Source organism: Leiobunum rupestre, chromosome 3 (assembly GCF_980474605.1).
Source record: "Leiobunum rupestre chromosome 3, qqLeiRupe1.1.hap1, whole genome shotgun sequence".
In the NCBI taxonomy this organism is placed as follows: domain Eukaryota; kingdom Metazoa; phylum Arthropoda; class Arachnida; order Opiliones; family Sclerosomatidae; genus Leiobunum; species Leiobunum rupestre.
Window position 1 is genome coordinate 73183844 of NC_143386.1, and position 21433 is coordinate 73205276.

A 21433-nucleotide genomic window follows, 5' to 3' on the forward strand; every position below is an offset into this window, starting at 1 on the left:
ATGGCTGAAGAATTGGAGAATCTAGGGGCCGTTCCGTATAACTTTGAGCCTCTACTTGTTGACCACCCCGAGTATTTTGCAAATCAAGATGAAAATGAACAGCCAGTAGTAGCGGGAAATTATGAAGGTATTGTAAAAACCAATTGGTAAAAATGAATTCTGAATATTTTTCACGAATCATTATACTAATTTAAGCATAAACAATTTCTTTTAGGTGTACTTGCGGTAATTGCAGGCCAATGCCTACAGCGACGAAGAGTATTTGTTGTCAAAAGATAGGAAGATTAGTGCGAGAAACCCCTGGTTTACGCTGCTGTCTCGATTGGAGAAAATTTCGATTAAATTGTTTAGAAATTGATGTTCTCGAGCGAGCGTACCTCCATTACGTACAGGAAAATACATGAGTAAGATACTATTTGGTTAATTTTTTAACAAAAGTTTATAATAAACCTTATTTCACCAACATTTTAAATTACAATAATTAAAGTAATAAATTCAGGAGAATGTATTAAAATATATATAAGCCAGTTCTTAAAGAACCTGAAAACATACATTTCCCTAATGTAAAATTTTCGGAAGGAGTGCATACATTTAATATTTTTCAATTGTTTATAAAATTGTGCACATCCACAAGCTGTAAATTGTTAAAAGAACGTTTCTAGAAAATTTGCGGTTGAATACTTCTCCCCGAAAAGGGTTTATAATAGATTTCTGGTTTAAGTTTTACAGTCTATTTTCACTTGTGATAATTTCTAATAAAGCTCTTTTTTTACATACAGGTAGCTTAGCAGTACGCGGATGAAAACTATATGATTTGAAGTGAGCAGAATATACTCTCAAATTTGGAGTAGATTGAAAGTCATCTGTTTTTCCTAGAGCTGCCATACCGCCCTTATTTGTTGATCTTTCGGAAATTAATGAAATGATATGTTTAACCCACGACAATTGTCAAATGTATTATCGCACCGTCCTACAGCACACACTACACTGCTCGCCACTTACTGTCAAATGTCAAGTGGCAATCAAAACGCTTCTTTGGAGATTCAAATCTATAAATAGGCCTAAAAGCCGGCTCCTACTAGCCTGAAAACAAAAACCACACATTAAGCCTTGGCCTTATATATTGGAAATCGTGGTGAAAATGATTGTTTACCTTATAAAAGGCCCTAAATGGGTTAGAGTGTGCAATAACTGGTGGCTTTACCGGGGAGTCGGGGTCCGGCTCTTGTAACCCATAAGGGCGGTGGCGCACTGGGAGATGTTAGCTCTGATCAAATGGTCCTATCTCCACCTCCGACTTCGGTCAGGTTTTGGGCTGGATACTGAACTTCGGTTCAGGTTAACGGAGAGGGTCCAGGCCAACTGGTCGCCTCGGCGGATTGGGTAGCCTGCTGTGGGGCGGCGAGCCTCCGTATGAGGGCACGGCGGACCCATCTCCCGGCCTTTTGGACTCCCACCGGGATCTCCGGTGCCAGCTGTGCCGGGTTATGCGGGCTGCTGTGTGCTCGTCGTTCCCCTTTAGGAGCTCTCTCAAAAGGGTTTGGCTCCTTACATTCATAGGTTTGGTGTCGACTGGAGTTGCTATAGCATCCATTCTAAATCCCACTGCTGTGTGCGAAATGGGAATTGGTCCACCCATTGCTGCACCTTCTGCTGGGTTGAGTGGCTTGCGTCAAAGGTGAGACCATTAGTAGTGGGGTTCTGCTACCCATGCTGGATTTGTCACCTGTCCGGGCTAGGGGGACGCTGGCGTAGGGCACTATGATGATAGGCCTCCGGTGGTATGGTCTCTGTTACTAGGTACACCGGGCTATAAATTCTGACACACTGTTTACCTTATAAAATCGCTTGCGTTGACCGCTGGCCTAAAGAATAGATGTAAAAAAAATATTTCTACAGTAGAATAACCAATCAAAACGTTTATATAAATTAGTTATCCGAATTAATTTATTAAGAAAAGTGTCATAACAAACATTAGGCAAAAAATTCACAATAATTTAAATGGATATCAATAGTACTTAATTCATGTTATAAAAATAGTAATTACGATTAAGAGCTTTATTTAACTATTTAAATTCTACAATATTTATTTCCGATTGGAACTGAAAACCCTTCATTCGTCGTTATTTACGTGTAAATTTTTCCTTTCGCTTAGCGACCTTGTTTTAAGACACTTCAACATCCACTTTTATGCCGATGAAAGCGTGTCATACCTAACTACCGTTATCAATTCGTCATTCTTAATCAAAGCACCAGGTTACCCTTGACGTTTTTAAATTTATTTTGAAATAATATTGAAAGGCATGGTCGTATGTGAAAATCAAATCTAAAAGTGAAATGAGCAAGAGTTTTAGTTTGATTTTTAAGGAAGTGTGCAAGGAGTACAGGGGCCTAAACAAGATTTCACAATGGCAAATATCCTTTAAACAAGATTTCACAATGGCAAATATCCTTTAAACAAGATTTCATAATGGCGAATATCATTTAAGCAAGATTTCACAATGGCAAATATCCTTTAAACGAGATTTCACAATGGCAAATATCCTTTAAACAAGATTTCATAATGGCGAATATCCTTTAAACAAGATTTCATAATGGCGATTATCCATTAAACAAGATTTGACAATGGCGAATATCATTTAAGCAAGATTTCACAATGGCGAATATCCTTTGAGCAAGATTTCACAATGGCGAATAGATCGATTTACAATTTTTAACGAGAAAAGACGACTTTAAAGGGGTCAAATTCATCCGAGGTAACGTGGTGATGGCGTTATTTGTTAGTAGATGGCGCTCTGATAGCAGCATGACGTAATAAATTTGATTTTCAACGATTGGTTGAGAGTTTTCAGTTTATAGTGGAGAACGGTTTTGTCGAGATTTAAAATATAAATTCTCTTCCCTGATTGGATAGTTAAAAATCGTATTATAGTGCCATCTATGGTGGAGAGTGTTAACTACTGTTAGAATTAATTGTTAATTTAAATTACGAAAATTATATATTTTTAATAAGAATTTAAAGTACTATAGTTAGTAATTAATTAATAACATTTAAAAAAAAATTATTTTTCATAATCTTTATAGTGTCGCCATCTACCTGAAACATTATTAAATGGAAGGTACATCGGGTGGATTTCGCCCCTTTTTGCATCTATATCATTTAAGCAAGATTTCACAATGGCGATTATCATTTAAGGAAGATTTCACAATAGCGATTAACATTTAAGGAAGATTTCACAATGGCGAATATCATTTAAGTAAGATTTCACAATGGCGAATATCCTTTAAGCAAGATTTCACAATGGCAAAAATCATTTAAGCAAGATTTCACAATGGCGAATGTTATGGCGACTACATTTCAGACAGTTTTTTAAAAAGCTTTTATCATATAACGGAAATATAACCTCATGATAATTTTTAGGCTTTTATTAAGAGTTTTAGTGTTTGACAAAATAAGGGTACCTTTGCGTCCGTAGTTTAAAAACGATGCCAGTGAACGCCTCGGTGTTAGTTGGTCACACACTGCAGATGATACTTTTTGTATTTAGTTCAAATCCTACGCCATCTTGGAAATTGGCCAGTCCCATATCGGCCAGGGATAATTTTTAGTCTATTTGGTTTTAATTCTATAGCAATCCAATAAATCCTAGTTTACTTTATTTAAATCTAAACGCTTAAAACCAAAACTTTACCCACTTATTATCATGTAAAATTGAAAAGGAGAGGTGACAATCTTATAACAACATTCTTAAGAAACTTTGGAAATCTCTTCTGGGTTAGGAAATGGGTTTCAAACGAAAATTTCCCTTAGATTTCTTAAGAAATTGACAAGCGATCTAAGCAATTCTTAAGATTTTTTCCCAATATTTTTCGTTAGAAATTTCAATTGTATACTATATTTAACAAAGTTTTCAGTTTAATTGTATATTTGCCACTTGAATTTCTTAGGAATTTTTGTTGGAGTTTCTTAAGAATCTCTTCAATATTTTAGGGTTTTCTTACAAAATCTTTATTAACTTTTGTTTTAAATATACGAAATTTTTCTATATTTATCTAAAAAGAAAACTTTATTTACCTTATTTCAATTCGCAAAGAGTAAATAGAAATAGTATACTAATAGGACTGCTAAAAGAATGAATTTTTATACTAATATAGCTAAATTAGGCATAAGCATGCTCTGCCAATTAATATTAAAAACAAATATTTTGATATGTAACATTATTGTTGAAAATAAATATGAATATTATTTATTTATAAATATTGGATACCGTCAAGAGTAACTTTTCTTTAATAGTCAAAGTAAATCTCAATAGAACGAGCCACAGCATATTTTTCAAGGTTAGTCTTCTAACCGCTGACCTTCAACCGACTAAACTGTATCTAAAAACTATAGCTTAATATAAAAATAATAAAGGGAAACCTTTAAAGGGTATTCAAAGTTTTGCGGAAGGGAAACCCTTAAAGACCCAGTTTAACTTCGAATCCCGAAAAGAGTTCATACGAGTATATTATTATTATGCTCGGTCGCGTGCTGACCGTTCCGCTTCCGACAATAATCGGCTTATCTCTCCAGCGCTTCTCAGCGTCAACCACACTACAATTATATATCATCGCAAAAATGTAACTAAAACGTGTAAAAAGATACGATAGCTTATTGGCAGCGGTATCATCTGGGCCGGTAGAGATTGTTTTCCGATATTTCTCAAGGAGTAAAACGGGAAAAACGAAACCACAATTCTAAATTTGTTATAAATTAAATTAAATAATACAAGAAATTTACTACGTGCGTAAATACGACTATTTACTTATGCTTTAGTTTATTTTTAATTAATTTATAAACATTTCTTAGATAATAGTTATTAATGTAAATACTAACGGCCTATATATTGAAACTAGGGTCATTGAAAGAAACACAATTTCTTGAATATCAGCTAAATTTTGAATAATTCATTCGTACCATTTATTAATTTTTTACATTATTTGTGGCCCATATTGTCAATTCTGTCCGGATTGGGATACCTCTCCCTTAAGAAGTGCAAAACGCATTTCGGCATTTGCCTTCGATGGAATACAATATTTCACTTGTTTTTCCCTCTTTGTTTATATCGTTTGCTATATTCGTAGTTTTATACATAACAAAAACAATTTTTTACGATAATGAATATAAAAAGTTTTAAAAGCAACTAAGTCATTCAAGTAAATCACTGAAAATATATACACTATCTAAAATGTTATCCTTTTAGACAAAACTATAGTTTCCCATAGGCTTACAACGAATTCGAAAGTTTTATTGAGGTATAATAGTTACGAAGGAAAACAAGTTGGCAGGCCAAAATATAACTCTCCTCGGGAGAGTTTCCTTTTGGACGTATTAATTACTGGACAGGGCACCATATTCAAAGCATCCGCCTTAAAATGTGATCCCATTCCTATCCCTACCAGTAGTATATTTATTATAATTAAAATAAATATTACAAATTTTATTGCTTTAAACAAATTTCAAATATCAATAGAACAAAAAACCAACTTTAGACCAAAAACGTTATTAAATTAACAAAGCACAAAAATGGGAAATGAAAATTTCCTAATTAACTATTATTAGAACGCTCATGAAACGTAAAATACATACGTGCGAAAAACTATTTTAAAGACAAAAACCAACCCATTGTATTATAGCTCTTAAACGATCAACTAAATCGAAAACAAAAACTATAAGTGAAAGCAGAATTAGATTAGGAGAAGTTACTACAGAGCCTGAAATTCTGGAAACGCAAATGCCTTACAAAAGCGGGGTTAAGTTTCTTTCTCGTTGAAAATCCCCCCCCCCCCTCCTCAAAAGGAGATATTATTCTCGAGGGACGCTGGTCAACGATACCGCCATCTAACGTGAGCTAACGAAATGAAAATATCGTCTGCTTTATCGTACGATTTACAAGGCTTAGATATTAAGTGTTGTTAGACATGGAACGGTGGGACCATGGATATGTATTAATACTGCGTATTATGGATTCCAAGCAAATGTCTTAATCGCAGTCACCGCCATCTAGCAGGGTTTTCAAAAAACGGACCGGACGTTAGGCAGGAAATGTCGTCTGCTCGCTAAACCGCGTGTATGATTTCCAAAGCTTTAACTATATTAACGCGAATTATTATAAATGTCTTTAATTCATCTATTCCTAATTTTATTACACTGGTGAAACTTAAGGTAAGTTTATCAGACTTTAGTTAAACAGAGAAATTTCAAAGAAACATTTAACAAATAATTTATTTTCAGGACTTGAAATGAGTAACAATAAAGTACCATCTAAAATTCCTAACGCTAACGGAAAGAAGTTTGAATTTTCGGTCATGCGCAGAAAATCTAAATTAACGGATTTCCGGCTCACTTGGGAAGAAAGGGGTAGAAAATGGGGGAGCTGCGTCGGTTATCTTTCCGCAAACGGTGAGTTAGCGCGAATGCCTTGTGAAAACTACGAGTTTGGAATCCATAATACTGAGATGACACTTATATATATACCCAAGTTACTAATATATTTAAAAAAAGATGTAAGTTTATTTGTTCAGTCAAGAGCCGCGTTATTTAAAACATATGCTTCAATATTCTATACATTTTTTTATTTATCTTTAATGCCAAAATTCCTAAATACAAATTCTTACTTCATAATTTAATTCTACATGATAATTAAAATTGATCATCTTTGAAATATCACAAACTAATGTCCCAACTACCACTGATTCTGTAAGGGTGGACTAACTTTGATGTCAACATTGGTAAATTTGTTAGCTTTGGAATCGTTTTTCTTTTTAATTTCCGGCTTAAGAAACCGATTTAAAACTTAGTATTCTTGGCCGTTTTTTGGTTATTTGTCAATTTTTTATCAAAATTACATGCTACAGACTTATTTTTCTTTTTAGATTTGCTAATTAAATAATAACTATATTGAGTTGATGCATCCTAGGAAGAGGGAAATTCATATTCCTAGATGCCACTGTCTCACTTTCTAAGCTGTTAATATCCATAATAGATCGCAAAGACGTTTCAGCGGTTATATCGCCTGCCATATGATAACTTCCTCTAATCTAATTCTGATGAAAGCACTATTAAAAACTGCGTAGGCTCACCACGACAACCCAACAGAGCCGGTAAAAATCAATGCAAATAAAAAAAATCGTAGACTAGAATTCTAACTCACATTAACAACACTTTCGATAAATGAAATAAAACAAGAAAAATAACCAATAGAAAAATATATAGTAATAACCCAATCAAACAACAAGGTAATTCAAATACTTAGAAATCCAGAAAAAGTCAATCCACGGTAATGAAAATTGTAATAGAAAAAACCAAAAACACCTTACCGTTAACAATTGCCGGCTTATAACGCACACAACAACTCTTAAAGGAATAGTGAACAGCGCATATCTTAAAATATAAAACTAACTTAACCACATTAATGAAAATGTATCGAACATTTAAAGCCGATGAGAAAACACGTAAAACAAATTACGAAGTTACGAGTAAGGTAAGCATAGTCCCCTCGGAGAGGTAATTATACCGAAATGCGTTTTGGACTGTGTAAGGGAGAGGTATCCCAATCCGGACGGAATTATTGTAATGTTAAAAAAATTAATGAATGTTACAAATGAGTAAATCGAAATTTAGCTGATATTCAAGAAATTGTGTTTCTTTCAATGACCCTATAGTTTCAATAGATAGGCTGATAGTAATTACATTAATTATTATAAAATAATAACTATTACCTAAGAAATGTTTATAAATTAATTAAAAAAATAAAGCATAGGTATAGAGTCGTATTTACGCACGTAGTAAATATCTCGTAGTATTTAATTTAATTTATAATAAATTTAAAATCGTCTTTTCGTTTTTCTCGTTTTTATCCTTGAGAAATATCCAGGCGGAAAATCTCTACCTGCTTAGATTATACCGCTGCTAATAAGCTATCCTGTCGTTTTTACACGTTTGTTTATATTTTTACGACAATATATAATTCTACTGAGAAGCGAGAGAGAGATAAGCCGATTATTGTCCGAAGCAGAACGGTCAGCGCGCGACCAAAGACTATATACGCTTCGCTTACTAGACAGGCGTGTCCCTTCAAAGAACCTGTTAACACTTTGGAAACACGCGAGAAGGCTTTTGACCAGCCGTTAGAGGCGCCACTAGTAGCACTGCTGAAGCGTCTGCTATTGTATGCAAGTTGGGCAATTGAACACGCCTGTCTAGTAAGCAAAACGTATTTGGCGAGCGACCGAGCATAATAGAGGGGTGTGAAGGGGTTAGCATATACCCGCCTGAACCCTTTTTTCGGGATTCGAAGTTAAACTAGGTCTTCAAGGAAAGCGAAAGGTATGAATTGCCAAAGAAATGTTTTAGGAAAACCCGAGCCCGGAAAACCCTTAAGGATATCTTAAGGATAATTTCCTAAGAAAATCTTAAGAATCGATCTGGGAAAAAGTTGCCAAATTTCCCAAAGATTCCCATTCTTAAGAATATCTTTGAAAGGGACAATTAAAGTACAAATAGATAACAAAACAGAGCGTACTGTACCTAGAACTTTCGTGGAATTTCGCTTCAAAAAAATTATTGCTTTTACACAATCCGTAATTCAAACGAACGCGGTTAAGTAAAATTATTACGACATTAATCAACTTTATAGTTTTTGTTAAAATCATATCTTGTCGACAGAGACATTACAATTGAATAAGCGAAAAAAAAAGTTTCATATTGATTTATAATTTTTTACACAAACGCAAAAGCGGTAAAAGCTAAACATAACGTTTTAATCATTTGCTTGACCTCTAAGTTTTACTAACCCCCTTGTTTCAAACATGACATTTTGCGCTACGCCGTCACCAAAAACTGTATAAGAGAAATTTCCTACACAAACTAAAGCGGCACGCGCTAATTAAAAACACTTTATAATTATTAGAATTTGGAAGACAGTGACAAAATTAAGCTTACAAAAATATGAGTAGCCTACGAGTAGTGCATAGCAAATTGGTCTAAGTCTGAGAATGAAAATATACTAAGCGAACGCGAAGCTAGCTCAGTGGTTTCAGCCTGCTTTGATAACGCGAAACAAGAGTGAGCACGTATACACGCGGAAAGAGTCACGCAAATAGCTGGGCTCTAACGAATAGAAAATGTTGTAAAAATGATATATTATAAAATATTCACTCGAAGTCACGTGACGAAGTTTTAATTTTCGAACATTTTTGGAACCACAATTAGCAAGCGCATAGAATTCCCAAGTCCAGTTCCATTATTTTCATTGTGGTTCACGGCCCAACAGCATAGACAGCTATTTTGGCAAAACAGTGAAAGCTATAGATCATTTACCTTTACGTAGTAGCAACTGAGCTTAGACTAATAGATAAATCATTAAAATTTCCATTACGTAGAAAAAAATAAAAACAAGGTGCATATTAAAAGAAACACACGACCAAATTACTATTTACCTGAAAAACGTATAACGTGTCCTGCTACGATATTTATTTTGAAAACTAGTTGTTCAAAACAAACATGTTCGAAAAAGAACTAATTGTCTTTTAATATGCATAAGGCTATATAGCAGGCGAGCGTTCCTAGTTTGACGTAGTGGTATTATTAACACAGCACACGTTATAAATCTAGCGTACACTGAGCTGGTTATTGACAAAGGGTAAGGTTGAAATGCTTTTCAAATAATATTAGCTGCTCAAAATTCATAGGCTAGTATAGGAAATTGCCTGAAAAATATTTAATGCTGACATGCCAAATTACTCTAAACGGTTCTTAATTCATCCCATTTTGTGAGGACCCCTCTTAATGCAATATCATTTATAAATGGACAAATAACGCAAATTTCTTTGATAAAAAAACTAATAGTGAGATCGAAAAACTCTAGAAATGTTCAAAAACACCGGAACAACAATTTAAGCTTTTGTACAATGATATATTTAGCGATGCATTTAAGTTAAATATTCTCAGAGGTGAGTGTGCAGAAGTTAAATGATTTAAGGCTAACTCAGAAGAAAGTGAGTAGTTCACATGAATACACGTGTGAAGAATTAATAATTAAAAATGACTGTCCCTTTAAGTTCTTGTCATTGTTGCAGGGCTCTCGTCCAATCTGTGCAGTCTTTTGAAAGATATGAGGGATGATAAGCGAACTATAAGAGTAGCGGTGATCGAAGTAAGCATATACTGAGTTTTTTATATATTATATATTATTACATATATATATACTAACATACACCTATCGATTATGGTATATATGTTTACACGCGTAAGACATACAATCCCTATTTTCGAAGGAAGCGTACACAATCCTGACTGCTGAAGCAAAACTTTACGAAGAGCTACAGAAATACTTGGAATCTCTTTTCATGTTGACGTAAGTAACTTGAAATACTTATTTAGAGATCTTAAATTCCCCCCTTTTTTACGACCTTTCATGTTTTTATGAAATTAGTACATAAATATCTATCTGCTGTTTGATACGGTCAGGGTAATAGATAATATGTAGCCGCAGCTTAAGATTCTGTGTTCATGTTAACCCGAATGCTTTCTTAGATATAATAATCTAATGTCTCAAAATGGTAATAATAATAATAATAATAATAATGATAATATTTGTTTTATTCCATCTGTCTATCATTTACAGAGATGTTACGACTGGCAAAGTCAGTATCTGACTTTTATGCCACGGAATTATTTGACAACATTTTTAAATAAATATTAGTGCAGTAATAAAAGAAAGAAATACAAAATATATAAAAATAAGAAAAGAAAAACAACAACAAAAAAAGAAAGCACAAAGAGTATCCACAAGAGTACAAAGAATATAATCATTTAACTAATCTTAATTACTCGAGGAAGAAAAAACAGTTTCCTTCTTTTTCTTTAACTTTTCTTTAGAGAGTATGGTTTAATGATACGTCACGAACGTATTTTTTAAATTTGTACAAGGTCAATGTATAACGAATTATAAAAGTTAATACCTTTATAATACAAGGAGTTTCATTTTTTTGATGTTCTAGTTCTTTTTAAGTTAATGACATTAGTTTTCCGAATTGCATAATTTAAGTCCGTTTTTATGGTAAATTCATTATGTATTGGATTTTTTAAGGATTTAAAAATAAATAATAACATTTCGTACTTATATACTTGGTCTACACTTAAAATATTTAATGATTTGAAAAGTGGTTCAGTGTGTGCCAAAAACGAGGCGTCCCCAATAATTTGGATAGCTCGTTTTTGTAGCGATACAATTCGATTTATACAGTAATTTGATTTACTGAGCTTGATAACTTGAGAGATATCTGTTGTCTTGAGGTCAGAAGCCATGGATCATTTCCATTTTGCATTTTAGAATATCAAAAGATTTACTTCCTTTAACGTTGGATGTGTCGTTCATGTTTGTTATCACCTCGTTTCGGCAAGACGAGACCCCTTTTAAAGTCCTTCATTCTATTGTGGTTTTACTTTTAAGTTGTGGGAAAGAAAATAAAGCTTTGGCTTTTTGTCCCTTTGACCGATGACTGCTTTAGTTATTTATTGACAATAATGTTGTAATTAAAAAGGGTACTTCCACACGCTTGGAAGCTTAAGACATTTTATATTCGATTTACATTGTTTTCCATAAATACATAATTTTAAATTACTTTCTACAAAGCATTAAAGTAACTTTTGGGTATAATATTGGGCTACGATCAGTTTTTCAAGGGATTTGAGGAAGTTTTAAATGGGGTATGAGCTTAAATAGCTTTGGGGTTATCGGTAGCCAGGCTAGCCACAACTGCCCCACACGATCTAAATTCCAAGGTTGTGCTTATTAAAGGACCACAGAGCTTCAACCAGTCCTAGACCTACTTCAGATTGAGCGCCATATGACAAATCAAAAAAGGATATATTTAATTCATTAAAAAATTTTAGTTATAGTAAAACGTATGCCAGTAGTGAATACATTTCTTAGTATCATACTTTGATGTGTATGGGCAATTATTAAATTTACATTATAATTTTAAATTATTCTTATTATGTTGGTGAAGAAAATCAACATTGAAGCTGTACTCCCCAAAATCTTAACTTTCCTTCGCTTCTGTTGCCATTTCCTATTTATTTCTAATTGTTTAATTTCTTATGAATTCGCACTCCTCAGAAATGTCTTGGCATACAAAGGTGTGCTTTTTTATTTTTAATTAAATTAATTAATTATTAAAATGTTATTTTTGCGTCTTTCAGAGTAGAAATTGAGCCACACTCTTCGGCTGATTTCAATGAAATAGAAGTTTTTGATGAAGTTCCCTGGGTAGGTAGACAAAACTTTGTCCTGGGTATTTAAAAATAGCAAGACTCCCACAGAAATCCGGAGTCCCAGCCTTTCCGCAAATTTTGGTTCCCAGTGTAAAATTCGTTAGGCGAGGGAAGAAGAACGACAATAGAATCGGTAAACTATTTAATTTTTTAAGCCTCTTTTAATTACACGTCACCAATCTTTCAAAACTCAATTCGAACTAACTTCTCTTTTTTAAAAACTCTTCACGCGTTTCTCCAATCATTTCAAATCGCTCCTATTTCAAGTAACAACATTTAACGCGCTATCCGATATTTATTCTCTTTACATTCTTTTAACTTTAACTAAATAAAGACATGCCAAATATATTACACAAGGAACCAAATCTAACTCTCTCACTGGCTTCAAAACTTGTGAAACTACAGATTGTCGTAAATAGAGCTCGGCGAAACAGATAAATTAACCGCTAAAGTTTTGATTAACCATAAAAATAACGATTAACTGTTTATCCATGGATATTATCCACGGCTATATAGCAATTTAACATGTAAAATAATCGTTTTTCCCCGGATAATTTTCGTTTGTGGATAAAAAAAAGTAAAGTGATTATTTTTTATCCAAACGCCGATCTCTAGTCGTTAATAGCTTTAGAAAAAATTCGTTGAATGACACCACAACACGAGCTATTGAAGCTTTTAAACTGATGGAAATATTCTAAGAACTAATCTTTTTTTCAATTCATCAGCTACGACAGCCAAGGTGGTATGAGATAACTAACTAACAAGATAGTTTGGCTTTGTCAAACGCTTCGTTTTAGTTATTGGCCTTGTGGGAAATTGTTTTTTTAAAGACAACTGAGTTAGTCTTTTAAAATGTTTTATTCCGTTTCGTTCTGAAATTTTACAATTCTTGACTCATTCGATTTCTTGTAAAATATTCTTTTATAAGCCATGCAAATAGTTGCAATCAATGCCAAGGCAACAAGAACAACCCCGACTGCGATCCAAATCGTGCCCTCTCGACTGACCCCGGACACTTCACCTTCTTCCATATCGGACACACGATGACCAGTATCAGCTGGAACGATAAAAATATATTGAGGTCAGAAAAACCTATAGCCAATATTTAATGAATGAGTCACGCCATAAGGTAAAGCTAGATTTTGACAAATTTCAGTAAACGATGAGCCTGTGCCACCGTAATTTATAACAAAAATATTAAGTGCAGTTAAAACGCGAATTAGCATATAGTCACTACAAAATCGCCGCTTCTCCCTATAATTTAAACTTTCGCGGTGCCAGTTTTATTGCCATCTTCCATATCGAATACAACATTTAATTACATAAATAAATAATAAATAAAGTTAGATAATTATGTTTTTACCTCTGTTTCCTTTATTAATTTTAGAGTTCATACACTAAATTGTTCGGTTCCCCAACTGTCCACGGTAAGTATGTTGCGGCCTGGCCATTGACGAAATGAAATACGAATAAATCTGTATTTAACAGAGGGTTAGAACCGATAAAAATTATTTTTCTTTGACTTACTGCTTATTGATTGTCTGATTCCTACTATGAACTCCTGGCTGGTGAATTTCCGAAGATAATGTCCCAGGAGAAGAAGGTCATGTTCGAATTTGAACATAGCAAGCTTTCCATTTTCTGCTGTTAATTGATTAAAAGAGAAAAAAGTTGATGTTTAAAAATATCTAAAATTTAAACTTAATATAATTGTTTTTACCTATATTCAAACATTTGGTAGTCGCTCTCTCAAAATGTTTAGTTTCATTGCTTACTATGTAATAGCAGTGGAGATTGCTTACATCAATCCAGCCATTGGGACACACTCCGACGTGGATCTCTCGACTATTTCCGTTTTCCTCTAAGATAAATGGTCAGTTAACAACGTTTCAATGCTACATTCCTTTGCAAAATTACGAATTACGTAATGGTTTGGCACACACGAAACTACGTTTGGTGGCGCAATCATCAATAGACCATCCAGCTGCATTCGGCGTGGAAATAGCGCACCTATCGTCTGATGTTTCAAATGGCTGCCCTTCATTCCAATTGTTATGATACACAGGGCGGCCATCTATCCAAGCAAATATGCCTCAATCTGTACTGGTAAAGGATTAGTAGCGAAACACGTGTTTCGTTGGAACGTTTTGTATCGCCTTTACCAGATCGTTGTTGTGGTCTGAGAGCCCAATCCAAACGCTGGCGTCCAGATCCACGGACAATGTGGCCAGAAAAGCTTCGTCGTACGTATCTCTAACTGAAGCTAAATGAGCCCCGAGTTCTGTTTCACATTTATCTTCGGCGGACCACAAATCTGTTTTGTCTTTCACAAGACGAAAGCAAACTTCTTTATAGCTTATGAATTCTTTCGGGCAATCTGGATGGGACTGAACAACGTCACCTTTTCCACCATTTACTGTAAAAGACGTTTCAAAATTAACTAGAATTAATTTTAAAGAAAGAACAGTTCTTTAACGCGGATTAGCCACTGCAGAACTCGATATATCAAGCTCAGATTTGGTAATAGAGTTGTCGCAACTCACCCTTAATTGTATTGAAGTAATTTCTTCAATTTTTATTTCTAATTAGCTTTCTACGAAGGTTTCAATTGAAATATTTAAAGGAAGTTTAAAATCATTTTTTAGGAAAACGTAACTATATTGCAGTTTGTTCTAGCTTAGATCCTTTATGCAGTGGTGGCGCAGTATATTAGACTCATATTTTCTTCAAATATGTACCCCGTCTATATACAAACAAATTCACCTAAAATGCTAAAACACTTAAGACTGTGAAAATAACTTTATTATAATAATACTCTCTTTACCATCTTTCACTTTTAAAAGAAAAATACAGTTATTTGAAACATAGAGGAATAGCCCTGGAGTGGTATTGATAGTTCTGATTGGGCTAAGCACTGACATTCCTCTTCAGAAATCGCGTTAAGGGTAATGTAGAAACGGGGGGTATGTCGAGGTAGACTTTTATCTATGCATACATTCCAACAAAGGCAGCGCGATCATGGCGCCATCTACCGGTTAGGGTTTGAATTCTTTTAAAAGTCTACCTCGACTTTCCCCCCCCGCCTCGAACTGGCACTACGCTGTCGGATTTAGCGCCTTCTTTCCTTTCCCCTCCTCTACTATTCCTCCATGTTTGAAACGAAAATTTCGTCTGTAAGCCACGCCCGTTTCAATGAGAATCATCAAGACCTTCTTTTCCCGTAACATTTTTTCTAGACTGGCCATAAACAAATGCTATAATCAGGAATTTATTTAGTTTTGTGTTGCAGTTAACTCAGTATAGTTAGCAGTGGTGGGCACTCTCCACTCATTCTGAGATAGTGAGAGCAATTGAAACTAGATGGGCTGCTCGAAACTGCACAATTTTGGGAAGAGGACAAATTTTATTTTCTCACAAACGGAAAAGAGCACGATACGATATAATATTTTTCCCAAGAACAGAATTGGAGTGTAACGTTTATTGGCTTAATTCTCGGACATGGTTGCCACAATATTTGGAGATTCCCTTCTCTCTTTGACCATTTCTATAGATATCCATGACCTTTTACACGCCAAAATTATTCAATATTTTTCAAACTTCATTTTACTTTTACTAAAAGCTATGGACATTTCAATACTGTTTAAATTATTTGTAGGATGTACAGAAGTTTATCTCAGAGCCCACGTGAGAAGCTAATACACTTTTCGTTTTCCGCGTTGGTCGCTACGTGCCTCAATGTAAACTAAGTAGGCTAATTGATCACGGAACTAAAGTTAAATAACAGTTAAATCACATTCAAAGAGGTTTCTGGATAAATATAAAATTTCCAGACTGTTAACAAATTCTTCAAATTCCCCGACGTTTCCTTGACTTATATCTCTGACCTAAGAGGTGAGCTGTCTACGTGGGCAGGTGTTCAGAATCCCACGGGCCCACTCAATTTGATTTGCGGGCCACTCAGCTACGACAGCCTTGGCGCCCCCACGGTTTCAAAATCTATTTGATTACCACACTACGACACTAGATATTTAAATTCTTAGGTATATCTTTTGTTAAAAACGTAAAGTCAGCTTACTTCTACTATTTTGGCAAATGAAACCTTTTTGTACGGAGCAAGGAACATCGTTCCACTTGCCGATTATATTTCGTTTAGTGTCCATGTTGAAACAATTTTCGACGGAGTCCTGTTAAATTTGACATATCATTTTAGGCATTCTAGGCATTCGAATATATGATTTGGTTTTTGAAAAGACTCATCCGATTTGGTTCCCCTGGTGCAAAGTTTCTATAGAGACGATCGACCGATTTGTCTATCCAATTGCCTCGTTCCCAAGCGGCACCCCGAGATGACGTTGATTTTTGCAGACCTATCCATACTTGGGATTTCACGTATGTTTCTCCCAAATAAGCCGTTAAGAAATCTTTTAACAAATATCAATGGTTTTAGAGTAATGGACGCTTAAATTAATTCGCTCATATAATTTTAACGGATCAAGAGCATTAGGTATCGGCAAGCATTGCATTGTAGGATTCCATATTTCTCTCAACTTTTGAGGCATCTTACTTTGTTCTTCGACAGAGTGTTTTGACGCTAGTGTGCCTAGTTTCGATGAACAATACTCTTTGCCGTCGTTAAAAGTCTTGTCAGTCACTCCATCCACGGAATTGGCGAAGATTTTGTAATATTTATTTCCTGTAAATAAAGCTTTTAAGTAATTACGCGAAATTCAGAAAGACATGAAATTTTACTAACGAAATGGTCTCCATCCATCTGGGAAACCAGTAGACGACGTTGTCTCCTCGAAATTCGCAGATGGAAGTACTATTTTAATTCAATTGTAAATCAGAAGAAAAATAATTCTAGCTTTGACAAGAAATTAAAATGTATTCAAGAATCTAAAACGGGTTACTTCCAGTTAAAATATATTAGTCATTCCCGGAAAATAATAGGCTTAATTACCCCGATAGGACTAATAGTTGAAGTTGCTATTTCAATACTATATTTTCTATGGAAAATATGACTAATATTGCGCAAGTTTATTGTTCAAAAGTTACGTAACGCAAAAAATCGACTTTTTGATACCCTCTCGTAGCGAAGAGTAACTAGTGGAAAGACCCTCATCTCCTAAATTACGTCACAAATACTCAAACACCCTAAAATAAAATAGTACAATAAACCCTCAAATTTATAAATTCGAAATAAACTTATTTATGTATTGTTTTACCTCTAGAAACTAATCATACTATTATAAATTATAAATACAAGTTTTAAATTGCAAATGTTCCTTAAAATAATTGATAATTTAGGTTCTGGTATAAAGCTTTTAGTTAACGTAATAGTAATAACAATAATAGTTTAACATAAATTAATGATTGTACAACACCGCTCCCCTCTTTTATTGCATTACGTAATGCTCGAGCGGTTCTTACATCTTACCAAAAAGCAGCGTAATAGACAAAAGTTTCACTTCCATGTTTTTCTCACTTCTTCAAGACTCGAAGTGACTCGAAGAAATTGGCGCGTATTTCAGTAACGCCCACGTTTGTTTTATGAAGAAGCGTATCTATAGATGATAATTAGTCACAGAAATAAATTTTTGTCGAGATAAAATATTTCCGTTTTCAAATTCGCTTTAGTGAAATCACTAAACGGAACAGCATCTTTAAATCGGGGTTTTGTTTGGGGAAAACCGGAAAGTATGTCATTAAACATATCTGTACAGGTTTGTGTTCTAATTGTCGAAACCATTATCAACAACCATTCAGTTCAGTACTTCAGTTGTCATTTTAAATCGCAAAATTGAGTATTTCCGAGAATAGATTACTACCAAACTTTTATAAATCGACCCTCTTAAAGACCGTGAAGAGAGCGAATTTCCACCCTCTCATCCTGTACCTATTTTTTTCACGAGTGACAACTGCTTGACAGCAAAACTAACTTGACAGCTCTGACAACTTTCTTGACAGCTCTGACAGATTGAGTGATGCTCATTATCGATATTATATTCAAAAAAAGTTTGAGCCGTCGGTCAAGCCTTCCACCCTGTCCCTCCTCAAGAAATTGACAAGTTCAGTTTTGCGGGGGTCAAAATTAACGCACGAGAAAATGGAATCTCTCTTCTCGGCCTTTAAAACATGTGAAATTTAGATACCAATTTTAAACTTAACGAAATTTCCGCTTATATTTCTTTCTGGGAAAAAAATATATATATATAGGTAGATAGTGTTTAATTTGTATTTACTTTTTTCGCGTGTACCTTTTTCATTTATTATTGTTCATAGCAATGATTAGTCGAAAGCTTAACGTTAAAGATTTTGAATGATACGTTATTTACCAACTATAAAAATTCATAAATATTACTCACAGTAAGAGATTTTATTTAAAACTATGTTCTTTAAATATGTTAATTTAACTCAGTAGCAGATTAACCTTTAATCTGAGTCAGTAATAGGAATTTTTAAAAATTTTGTGATAACTCTCAATCCACCTCTTTCCCGTTTCTAAAATTTTTAAACTTCAACTCATCTCCTCTAACCACCGTAAACTTACTTTTTATCTCATCTCCTCTCATTGAATTTGGCTAACTAATATAACCTCGCGCACACTTCCGCTAGTTTTGTTGAAAAATCTGATCTCATCTCACGCTCTTTTCCGTTTATGGAAGTCAAAACTATCTCCTTTCAATCTCCTCTCTCCGAAATGCATACTTTGTGAAACTCCTCTCACGCTCCTCTCCTTTTGAAGTTTAGCGCATCTCACCTCCTCTCAGATTCTCACACTGTTCTCACAGGGGTTGAACAACGACAACAATCACTGGCCGGTGGCCACATAAGATTTACTGTCTTTAACTTGTTGATAGCCTTCTAACGTCAGAATATTACGTTATTGTACGTTTGGGCTTTGTTATATTTCCTTTGTTTTGGTTTTCTTACATCTAAACTCACCACCGCAAAATACCTTTTTAGCTGATCTCCTCTCATCGCATTTCACTAATTAAATTAACCTCGCTTACACTCCAAATACATTATTGAAAAATCTTATTTCCACTCACTCTCCTCTCACTTAAATTCATAGCTTCGAAACTTATCTCACGCTCCTCTCCATTGGAAGCTTAGAGCATCTCACCTCCTCTCAATTGCTCTCACTGATCACACGGTGAGAGGAGAGTGCCCATCACTGATCTGAGTAGGCTTGAGAAAAGAACCCGAAACATTTGCCGAAAGGTAAAAGGATCTTAGATGGTGATAAAACCCAGGTAGAGAAGCCCAGAAAAGATCTAAAGCCTATGGTGGTTGTTAATCCGCCACTGATTTAGTTGTTAGATTTAGTCAAGCTAATTTTCCCAAACCATTTGATTACTTTTTAACTTAAAAAGTAGGCTGTTAGTGAGCCTATTATAGTCTAGACTATTGTCACTGAGACAAGCGGGACCTTATTCGATATTTTCGTTTGATATTCCAGAGTGCGGACATCCTTGTATTGGACACGCAACTAAGTGTCTTTGAGAACTTCGCAAAACCCAATAAAGCAATGCCTTCCTTTGTCTGGGACTTCAGCTCTTCGGTAATCTTCAGTGCTGAGCCTAAGGAAATCTCTAAAGCTTGCGATAATTTATTCAAAATAGATCTGGAGGTGAGAAACTGCGCGTAAAATTAACTAAGTTCCATTAAATGCCTAATATTAAAAGCTATAGTGTTTTTTCCGTTTTTATATTTTTCGTCGTTTCTTTGTACGAATTTTTTTTTAAAGGCTCTATATTCCCTATCGTTAGGTTTTAGTTATCTTCGTGGTCTCGATTCTAGTCTTTGCATCTTTAACCACACTCATATTGGTTTTAACGGCTAAAAAGAAAAACATTTCATTGCTGGGAACCTTGTTCGCCAATCTTTGGGAAGCATTTTTCTTTTTCTTCCTCCAAGGTAAAATGTTTTAAATGCTATTTTATGTATGCAGCCAAGAATTGACGTTACCTTAAAGGGAATGTTACCTGCATAGCAATCCTTATGGAAGACCCCTTCAATTTTTCAAATTACCCTGTACAGTGGAGCCCAACATTTCTAAAGCCAAGGGCAAGAGCGGCCAAAGCTGCAAACGTTGGTGTTCTACCCCAAATACCCGAGGTTATATTCCCTTTAAAGATATAGTTTCAGCTTGGATATATTTCGAATTTTGTGATTGACGGTACCCATGGTTGACGTCATAAATTGTGGAGGCGAGAAAGAAATTTAGAAAATTTCCTACCTAACTTTTACCGTTCTAGTTTTTGTTAGGGTTAAATACGTGAATAAAATTATTTGTTGATTCTTTGGGTGCTCGCTCCAAATATTTTAGAGAAGTGTAACCATGCTCACGTGACTTTGCGCTATAAAACAAAGGGTGATCAGCAAGTTATAAATAATTTATTCTGCTCACGTGGAAAGACAAAAGTACCTTAGGTTAATAATTGCTGTTGCGTAGACACATCCAAAACCATGCACTTAAGGAAAATTGAATTGTGTGCGCCGCAGAAAATCAACTGAGCCGAAAGGCAATCACACAGCTTTTTGAAACCAGACTTGTCTAAAAGGGCTTTCAATATTTTCTGGACAGTTTAATGCGATCTTATATTAAATATAAAATCTCTGATTTGCAATTTTTTATTTTTTTTTATTTTTTTTCAGCTGGCAAAACACTACCCACAGTATTATCGCACAGAACTCTTCTCCTTGTTTGGTTAGTTTCTGTGAAGTTTCTCTCAATTACTCTGAGTAGCGCATTGAACTCGGAATTTTCGTTCGTCACTTACGATATCATCAACTCGTTGAGCGACTTGATGTCTCATCCGGATATTATTCCAAGGATTCCAACTCCATCACTCGAAAAATTCATTTTTCGGTCAAGAGTTAGTGGGGTCTTATTTATTCTCTAATTGAAATCCTAAAAAAAATAACTGAATTTTATTCAGTAATTAGAACGAAGCTCCTTCAATTGCGATTGAAATTGTGATCTGTCGGTACGGTATTTCTCAAAGACAATAACATTGCTTTACATACGAATTTCTAATCGAAATTCATAATGCATACTCTATGGGAATGTACGCAGACGGGTATTATAAATTGCTTCTCGGGCTTTTC

General features: G+C 34.6%; 1 protein-coding gene across 1 annotated transcript; it reads left to right on the forward strand.

Moving 5' to 3' along the window:
• Positions 1-21228, forward strand: LOC149954576 (uncharacterized). The gene is made up of 8 exons (XM_090169966.1): positions 1-146; positions 215-258; positions 10120-10196; positions 10318-10397; positions 12248-12314; positions 19782-19952; positions 20092-20239; positions 20981-21228. Exons 1-8 carry the CDS (start codon positions 1-3, stop codon positions 21226-21228), a joined length of 981 nt encoding a protein of 326 aa, XP_090026092.1.
• The last annotated feature ends 205 nt before the right edge of the window (positions 21229-21433 follow it).

Bases quoted from the DNA above. Each gene is read 5' to 3' on its own strand.
- LOC149954576 (XM_090169966.1), top strand. From the start codon at position 1: ATGGCTGAAGAATTGGAGAATCTAGGGGCCGTTCCGTATAACTTTGAG. The intron at 10,197-10,317 runs GTAAGCATATAC...CTATTTTCGAAG, and splicing joins TAAGAGTAGCGGTGATCGAA to GAAGCGTACACAATCCTGAC. The intron at 19,953-20,091 runs GTGAGAAACTGC...CCCTATCGTTAG, and splicing joins TATTCAAAATAGATCTGGAG to GTTTTAGTTATCTTCGTGGT.